The sequence below is a fragment of the Colias eurytheme genome, chromosome 13, assembly GCF_061535395.1.
Source record: "Colias eurytheme isolate Ceu_HAF_F1 chromosome 13, ilColEury1 Martin Lab GWU primary, whole genome shotgun sequence".
NCBI lineage: Eukaryota > Metazoa > Arthropoda > Insecta > Lepidoptera > Pieridae > Colias > Colias eurytheme.
In genome coordinates, this window is record NC_142992.1 from 6,806,840 (window position 1) to 6,817,277 (window position 10,438).

The 10,438-nt window shown below is 30.6% G+C and overlaps 1 protein-coding gene across 1 annotated transcript; it reads left to right on the plus strand.

Annotated features, from left to right (window-relative positions):
• The first annotated feature begins 73 nt into the window (after positions 1-73).
• On the plus strand, positions 74-9,699 carry LOC149903445 (HEAT repeat-containing protein 6). Its single transcript, XM_090108358.1, has 16 exons — positions 74-416; positions 484-732; positions 949-1,212; positions 1,343-1,546; positions 2,340-2,624; positions 2,858-3,069; positions 3,215-3,444; positions 3,601-3,926; positions 4,028-4,235; positions 4,416-4,579; positions 4,922-5,044; positions 5,388-5,512; positions 6,324-6,411; positions 6,649-6,873; positions 7,582-7,797; positions 8,686-9,699. Exons 1-16 carry the CDS (start codon positions 255-257, stop codon positions 8,941-8,943), a joined length of 3,339 nt encoding a protein of 1,112 aa, XP_089964484.1. The 5' UTR covers positions 74-254; the 3' UTR covers positions 8,944-9,699.
• Positions 9,700-10,438: the final 739 nt, after the last annotated feature.

Consider the following 10,438-nt stretch of genomic DNA (forward strand, 5'->3'; position numbering starts at 1 on the left):
AAAACTTTATTTTTGACATCTGTCATCTGACATTGAAAGATTAAAAATACCCATCTGTCAAATAAGTAATTAAGTGTGTCAAAAAATAAAATAATTACACATTTCACGTTTTTAATTTCATATTTATATAATAAATTAATTTACCTATAATTTTTTTTACAAATTCATTATTCTGCGCTGTAAGCACCGCACAATGTAATATGTGAACTGACCGACCCATTTTTAATATCCAATGATTTTAATGAATAATTATCATGAATCAAAACAATATGATGAATTCAAAGAATTTTTCTTTACTCTCTGAAGAACTTTGTAGTATTTTATACGGTAAAGAGAAAAATTCAGGAAAGATAAATTCTCTCATAGATGAGTTAAATGCATTGCCTTATAAGGCGGAGCTGTTTCTGAAAAGAAATGTAAGATTTGATTGTTATATAAATCACAATAATTTATATTCAGAATAATTAATAAACCTTTTTTCAGGATATAACTTCGTTATTAAACGTCCTGTGCTTGTATATAAAACCTGTCGATGAGTTTATTTCTGCAAAAACATCACATTTATTCAACAGTGTGATAACCAAGCAAAACATACCCATATCAAATGACCACCTGGGGAAGGTAATAGCATGGCATATTGAATGTATCAAAACATGTTCAGATGTTGTTTTGCCTGATATCTTACATAATTTGCAATGTATTTTGCAAGTTAATGTACAAGCTGGAAATAAGGTAGACACTTTATTCTTTAAATATCTAATCTGAAACTTGACTAAAGTATTAATATGTAGTTGTAAAATATGACCAAAAAAAAAAATTTATTGATCAAATACAAGCAAAATTAACCTCATGCTCTTTGGTATGATAATATACAATAGCAATCTTTTATACAGTGTTAATTTACTTCTTCATTTTCATTATTTATAAATTATTTTTGTCTCCTTTCAGTTCATTAATGAGTTGATTGGTAAGAATGGTCTTCTTACAAAATTAATAGAAGCAGATAAGAATATCAACCAAAGTGGTCAAAATTCTTCCCAAATAACACTTATTGTATTGAAATGTATATTATGTCTTCTGTCAACAATTGAGGATAAATTAAGTGATGATACAGAATTAACACAGGATATAAAGGAACATATTTCATCTATTGTGGTTAAATACCTCTTGAAAGGTTCTATGAAAAATCAAGATGAATTTTTATATTGTAAGGTAAGAAAGTTACCACATTTTGTGAAAATAAAATATGACCGGATTATGTTTTGATTAATAATATTGTAAAATTAAACTTATAAGCTCAAGCTTTTATATTTTCATATTTATTGATACTTTTTTCTTTTAGATTGTTATAACAGCCTTAAGAGTATTGGCTCATGTTTACTTTAACTATCATACAACAGAAATACCTCTACCAGAGTTGATGGGTATATGCCAGTATTTCATATTGTATGGCTTGATTATACAAAATAGTAAACCGGAAAAAATACTACCTGCCCAGCAAAGTATAGCTATAGCTCCTGTTAAACCCACTACAAGAGGTGGCAAGGTATGAATTATTATGTTAGAGATTTTGTATTGCTGAGTTTCATTTTAAATTACTATTAAAAATTTGTAGAAACAAACTGGTCATAGACATGTTCAATAGCAATGATATCTACTGTTTAATACATTCTAACCAACATTACTTGTGATATAAAAATAATAAATAAATAAATAAAATATCCTTTATTGAATTATTATGTACATTAATGGACGACTAAGATCCGTTAGGCAAAAATAAAAATACAAGAGTTACATTACATTACACAGTTATTGAAATAACACAAAAAAGTATCAATTTAGAAGTTATTTAAATATTAACGCAGAAGCCGGGCATAAAATGCCAAGATGCTGCTACCAAAATTTGTTAAAGCATTTATAATCGAGTTACTAGAAGTAAAAAGAATATTCCTAAATCTAGCAACGCGATGCCTGATCAATGCATCGAGAACCGGCACGCGGGCTTCCGCGAACATGCTAGACGCGCTACACCAACGCGGTAGTTTGAATAAAATTCGGAACGAATCATTGTATTGTACCCTAAAAATTCGATAATTTTCTTTTTTATACCTTGTCCACAGTTGTGGAGTATATAGAGCGGTGCAATAAGCTTTGAATAGTAATATTTTTGCATTTCTTTCGCACTTATTAAACTTTCTTCCGATCATGTTCGCGCGCGCAGCCAGAGAACGCCTCTCTCTGTCTATATATTGCAACACCATACAAATCTATTGTAGAGTTAATATTTTTTTTAAATTAATGAAACTAAAAATTGTTAATTAATGAATATTTTATTTCAGAAACAAAAAGTAAGAAAACAAAGGAACAATGCAATAGAAAGCTTGAAAAAAGAAATACCAGTGTCTGATCGCAGCCTTATGAAAGATGTGGAAAATTTTGAAAACAACTCTGCTTACAAACCAGCTAGTAAAAATTACTTAGAACCAGTGAAAGCTAAGACCTGTTGGGCCTTAACCAGTGATTCAGATATTTCTGATGTAGAAAACAGTAGAGAGGCAAAACTTGTGGCTTTGAAATCAAGGGTACGGCAGAGTGCTGCTAATTTGTTCTTAGTTCTGTTCAAGGTAAGTTTTTTTATTTCCTATATTTAAATATAATACACATTACAGTTAATATTGTTTCTCCATGTCACAAAGCCTTTTTAAATGGTACCAAAGTTTATTTACTAAAGAATTATATACAGATGTTTAATCCAGTTAAAATAGACTAGAAAAGAAGCTTGGCATTTTCTTTGAAAAATTGTATGGTGCTTTATAATGACTATGGTATGCCTTACATCTTTTTATTCCCTTTTTAGATAAAAGATAAGAGAGAACTATTTGGCTATTGGTGGGCTTTCTTGCCCGATTCTCCTGATGTTAACAATTGGCTAGCTGAAGAAAATTCCAAGAAAAGTCTGGCATATTGTGCAGTTACTGATCCTATAGCTAGTAGTAGAGCAAGTGCCTTAAGTGTTATTTTAGCTTTATTATCGGGCTCTAAAATGTATTTGGCACAAGCTGAAGTCAGGTATTTTATACATTTTTTATCTTTTCATTACTTATTACTTAACAATTTTCTTAGCCAGAAAATAGTGTTTATTGATATTCTATGTACATAACTGTTATAATTTTCCTTTGTTATATCAAAATAAATTGTTTATTTATTTTTACAGCAAAAAGTCAAATACATCTTTTATACCATTCTCAGTATCCCTAGGATACATTATAAACTGTATGCATAAGATCCTAGTAGATATACTAAATAGTGAGAGAAGTCATGCTGTAATCATAGTCACTTTAAAGTGTTGTGCTGCTTTAGTTCAAGCAACACCATACCATAAGATGCAAGAAGGTTTGGTTAGTGATTTGGTCAAATCTACCAGAAGGTTTTTGTTACATAGAGGTATGTAAGAAATTTGCTTAGAATTATTTCATGTTTTGATGCAAAAAAAGTGAATAAAGTTCTAAAATTGAATGATATTAGATCAGCAACCTTTTTAAATTGTTTCTATTTTCTTTTTTTCAATTTTCAAGTGAAAAAGTTTATAAAAAATTTCAGATGTTACACTACAAGTTGGTGCTTTGATAACTATGGGATGTGTTTTATCCATTGATCCTAAAGTTAACGAATTACTCTTAGCAATACGAAAGGATGCTTCATATTGTCAGAGTACTCCAAATTCATCAAATAAAGAAAATAAAATAAACATGGACGATTGTGATGATTTTGAAGAGGGCTATTCTGATGATGAAATGTTCACTGCAATAGAACCAGTAGAAATGATAGTTGAAAAAGATAACAAAAATGCGTCATACTTTAATACATGGATCTTAGATATTTGTTTCAAGAATTTAGGTTGGATGTTTAAAGGTGATGAGAGAATAGTAAGTATACACTTGTAAATAAATTATTTAACAGCCATTTATAAATGTTACTTGTTTTTGGTATTGTCTGGAATAAAAATTCAATACTTATATATTTTCAGAATTGTAAGCCATCAGCAATACCAGTGATTTTAGAGTCACTTCAAGTATTATCGGCAATTGCGTTTCATCATTTAGCTGAAATACTAAAACCGCATATAAAGTTACTATCTGATATTTTATATGAAATGTTGGTTCATGAACACCAAGACGTCGTGTTACAAACTGCAAGATTGATAAGTATTATTGGTGATGCTATACAAAAATTAGGTGAGTAAATATTCCATGTTAATTAAATAACAATATTTTACAGTCTCACTTATAAATTTTTGGATGGATGTTTATTGTACTGTGAAAAAAGGTAAATATGGGACTCTAAACTGATTATATTAAATGTAAAGCTTGTGTTTTAGAAATGGAAGTAAGTTTCATGGAACTTATTTGTTTCAGAGCAAATAGATGAAGCACCACCATTAAATCATTGTGTTTATATGTGGGAGAAGTTAATAACTCCTTTATCTACAGTACTGCAATGTCATGAGAGTACGCCAGCTAAAGCGGTGGTTTGCGACTGTATAGCTAATATAGGAGAGAAATCCTTTAAGGAATTACCAGTAAGTGAAATCACTTTTTTAACAGTTGTTCCTATTTCCACATACAAAAGTTTTAAACTGGATTGAATAGATAATAGGTATGTTTTACATTGTGAGGTTGAAAACTCGCATTAGCTTATATTGTTTATAGTACACACCCTAATAATATCGCTATCATTACCTTACTGAATTTCAGTGTATTTAAGACTTGAATGTAGTGTTGAAAGAAATGTCAGTAATAATTTTCCTAATATTGAAATACAAAACAAAATATCTTAAAAATATAATTTACTCGTGTATATATTTATTTCTTGGAAATACATTTACTTTTAAGTAACTAAAATAAATAATTTTCATAACCAGGACCGAACGCAAATGTTATGTTGCACATTGCTAATGGGTTCGTGTAGCGACGAAGAGGCGAGCGTGCGTGCAGCCGCAGTACGAGCGCTCGCTATGACCGTCATGTATAGAACGCTGAGAGAGGTAAGGTATTTAAGTTTATTTCAGTTTTAATAAGGATGCTTTAATATGGACGATGGAGTTGTTGTGCTTTTCCATTTACCTTCGCAGAAGAACGTAGAATAATGTTTAGTGATATTGGTTTAATAGTTCAGAAAGTAAAATGATCATTTTTTTTAAATTTCAAAACCTAGTCCTAACGACGGGAATCTTTTCTAAAAAGAGTATAAAAAAGGAGAAAGTGTATTCTTTATTTATTTATCTGATTCCCCAAAAAAATTGCATATTACAATGATACAAATTTCTAAAATAATATTACTAAGTATATGCGTTAGACCTTTGTTAAGTTATTTATTCTTTTCACTAGGATATTTGCTTCGTCAGTGATTGCGGTGAAAATATCCTGAGAGCATTGTCAGAAACAACATTGGTTGTTAAAACAAAAGCTGCGTGGGCCCTCGCGAATCTCAGTGACGCCCTTGTTTTGAACGCGTAAGTTATATTTTATTTATTAATTTAATATTTTATTTATTTAACACTTTATTGCGCAAGAAAACAAATACATATAGGGTAATAATACATTAAATAAAAGCACAAAGGGTGGCCTTATCACTATGCAGTGATCTCTGCCAAGCAACCATGGGGAGATTGGTAAAGAAGCAATATATGTTGTGAAACAAAATAAAAACATAAGTATCATTTTGCTATGGATTTCTTTAATATTTACTATGGTATGGTATAAATTCCATTTTTATGGTATGGTGTTAACATGGTATAAATTTTGTTAATGCCTCTCATAAATAAAACTCGATAATAATATTGATATTAGCAATGCTCCGACAATAAAGTCATAATATATCTTTTACTTACTCACGCGTGCTATGCTGATTGAATATCATTAGAGTATACAAATAAATTTCTTGTTGCAATATGATAACATTGGAGGGTTGAATTATAAAGACGATTGAGGAAAGACATATGTTATTTTTTAAAAGTACAAATATTTCTTTCTTAATTTATCAATAGCACGCTTACGATATTTTAGCCTTTTTTGGTTGTATAATTTGTTACTCGAATATTTTAAATTTTATGATCTGTACAACTAAAACAATCGAAATTTTCTCGTGCTTGTGTTTTTGTATAAATAATGTAAATTGAAAATAAACAATAACACACAGTAAAAGCGTGATAGTTACATTATTGACATCACATTTTGCACTTATATGATATTTCGTGTCGGGCGCCTTAAATTAATTCACGTGTGTAAATTATTTGATAATGAAATATTTCAATGTGATTTCAGGGAGGAACCGGATGTAGAGAGATTAGACGATGACCTGTTGTTACGTTTACTTGAGGTTAGCGTCAACTGCGCTGCAGATAATGATAAGGTATATACGAATAATAAATATATTAGTGTAAATAAACAATGTGTTTACAATCAATATAAAGTATCTAGTTTTTAATAATATGGTGTATGCACCTCAATTATAGATTTGGAAAATCATATCAAATAGTTACTATAAAAGCAAATACACGTCATTAATGCTCAAAATGCAATCTATACATAATCTATTAAAATTAGCAGTCAAGACCATGTTCATTAATTCAATTTTTTTTATAAACAGGTAAAAATGAGCGCAACACGTGCCCTCGGCAATATGTTGCGTTTGATACGAGAGGACAATCTCGCCCGTCATCCCCAATTGAAGGCATTATGCGAGCTAGCTATAGGAAAGCTTTTAGAATGCGCAGTAAAAGTGACAAATATGAAGGTGCGGTGGAACGCGTGTTACGCTATTGGGAACGCTATGAAGAACGATACACTATTTACGAGCTTTAGCGGGTGGCAGGTATGTTTATTTTTATTTTTAACGACAACAACACGTAACTTTGGCAGTATGTTGCGTTTAATACAAGCGGACAGTCCCCCTCGTCTTCCCCAATTGAAAGCATAAAGCGAATTGGCTATAAGAAAGTTATAATATGTAAGCATTTTTAACAGTAGAAATTATAAACAGTGCTTATGACTTCCCCGATTCTAAATGACTCATATTGAAATATATTTCAACATGAACATATTTAAGGGACTTTTCCTTGTCTGGTCTAAACAGCTTCAGACTGTTATTTATATTGGCATACTTAGATAAAAACACAGAGTACAGACGACCTCGTTAGTGATACCACGGAGATTTCTTATCTTATTTTTATAGACGCCATAGTAGACTTTGTCCACAATATAATGTTATGGCAAAATTTATCAAACAATAATAAGAAAATTGTTATTTATTATGCGATATGGTAAGTATGGTATGTTATATGATATTTAAGATAAAACTAAATTACACAAGAATATCAGAACATTACATAGGTCATAGGTAGTTCCTAAAATGAAAATCAGTCCACCCAACAAAAATGTTTCTTAAACTCTTTGTTCTATGTCCACCTAACTAGGTTACCTATCATTAGGTCTCCCCAACAAATATATTTCTTTTCGCCATTACTTTCATAAAAAAATCATACTAAAAATGAACAGAAAAGTAATCTTTCCACTCTTTCAGTACCAAGTATTCCCAAGCCTCTGCAACTTGGCGCAAGAGTGCAAGAATCTCAAAGTGCGTATAAACGCATCGGTTGCGTTGCGTGCGCCCAGTGTACGCACGCACTACGGTCCGCACTATGCGCTCGTGTGGCGAGGCGTTATGGAGGCTATGCAGTGTGCTGCCAACGTGGACGACTACTCGGAATATAGACATAAGGATAATTTGATTGAACAGGTCAGTTATACAGAAAAGTAGCACGCCACGACGTTTAAAAGTACATAATTTTTAAATTAAATGTCTGAAAAAAGTAATGTTCCATATTAATTGTGTGAATGTATATGTTTCAATACGGGTACTAGTAGAAAACTCATAATGGTTTATGAATGAGGCTACTGAAAAATAACTGGATATATTCGCATTGGTATACTTAGAGAAAATACTGTAGTTAATGTAGACAAGACAATTGATATTAAATTGACATTTCCCGTTCTACAAACCTATATTTTTCGTTATGGTGATGTAATTTGAGTTAAGAACTTAAAAATTTTTTTTGCATTTAAACGCAAAGATACGCAAGAGGATGCGTCTGCTTATTTCCATACTGCGATATTCAAAATCTTTAAAACGTATTTGATAAAGTGTGTAAACTTCATTAAACATTGTTTACCTTATTATCAACACGGTTATCTTATTCAATTATGAATAAAACGTGTTTATTTTAGAACGAACGTACTACAATGTAAATATATATTTATATCATTAATTAATAACTTTGATAAGAATGGTAACTATGTTTGTATAGCATGAAATATTACATCATAAGTTCTGTCTGCGATCGAAACGAAAGAAACATACGAAAATTTCCAGACGTAGGTATATTACAATACTAGTTAATTTATTTTTCTGGTGAAGTGCTTACAAATCTTCGAAAGAAAGAATACGATTCGATTAGAAAAAAAAATATTTTCTGTAAATGGTTTAAGACATGTATTTTGGTGATTGACATTTTAGGTATTGTAAAGTAATAAAACATTTATATCTCAATTTTTATTCATCACATATAACTAAAAATTAAATGAAAAAATATAATGTAGTTAATATGATATTATTCTTTTTTTCCAGCTATGCGTGACTTTAGCCCACATGTGTTGCCTTCTCAAACAATCGGATCTCACAGACATTTTGGACCCTTTAGTGTTTAACTTCGACTGCGCCAAGTCTCTATACATTCAGCTATATCAGAAGCTGCCTCCAGAAAATTCCTCGTGTATGAAAATCCTGCAAGCTGCTAAATATGTAACAGTTGATTTGACAGCAACCAATGATTCGCATTTGCAGTCTTTGGGAATGTTGCAGGAGATATTTATATGGGATGTATAGTTGAAGATTGAGAAGATCTTGAGTAAAAGCCAAGTTACATTTTATTTATTAAGGAAATATGTTAAGGAGACACGTGTACTTTGTGGTATGGCAGATTTTTTTATACCTGTTTAACTTGCCGAGTTCTTTTTTAAAGAAATGTCGAGTTATTATTTTTAGCAATGCGAAAAGGATCTCTTGCTAATTCATGGATTTGGTCTATAGTACATAAATTATGTTTACATAACCATACTAATATTATGTATTCGAAAGTGACTTTGTTTGTCTATTTGTCTGTTACAATTTCACGCATAAATCGCTGATCCGACCTCGATGAAATTTGTCCAAGAAGTAGAGTTAACATTGAGAAAGGACACTAGTTCACTTTTTGTTAAGACATAGAAAATGTGAGTAGGGGGATATTACTACATGAAATACAAAAATAAAATATAAAATAAGATAATATCACGCGATAACGTAATTCGCATGCTCACGAAGCTGAAAGAAAAATATCTACGTTCTCACTGAAAATTTTAACTGTCTAACTATCGTGCATCATGATCTGGTCACCGACGGACGGATATATAGAGAGATAGCGATTTCTTTGTAATAGGGTCCCGTTTTATCCTTTGGGTACGGAACCCTAAAAATATATGTTTTCATTCATAGGATATGACGTATATATCTATATAATATTTATTTAACAAAGATTTCTTCTTTATTAATATGTATAACAGAACTTTAATTTATTTAAAAAATATATCACCTTGACTAATACGATTTTGTTTTATTACATCCACATGTTGCATACTATTAACTTTATTAGATTTTTACTATATGATTTTACGATTATTCATAGATTATATACTTACGTTTAAAAAAATATTTTGATTATTTAATTTCATTTGTTCAGCAGCTTAGGGTCAAAGGGTCAGCTTAGGAGAAATATAAAAAAAGACTGGGACATACTTAGACGTTATATTATTTATTTTATAGTACGGAAAAATCATTCAAGCGCTAGGTTTTAGAAATATAATATAATGTTGTATTAGTTATATACAAAGTGTGATATTCCTATAAATTATTGTTCATTTTATGATCGATGACGAAAATATAAAACGGACCAATGATAAGGGACGACGGAAGCGACGTTTGCAATGCACAGGGAGGCGCTTACGTAAAATCCGGTTTTGACTAACATGTCTTAGATAATTTTGCAACTCAAACATAAGTTATTACATTAGCAACTTTGTACAACTTTGACGTCCTGGACGAGTGCAACTGTGCTAATTTTAATAATTACATAATCTAATTCCATTTTGCTTTGTTTAGCTTCTGAATAATGATAACACTATGGGTGTAATTGCAAAGGTTAATGGTGGATTTATGGAAGCGATAACGTTAATTAGGTGTAGTGTAGATACTCTATAGATCATTGACGCAAGTAAAGAGTATAGTATCTCGAACTACGCAATATCCATTGATAACCTGAACGAAATTTTCCAAATAATTGATT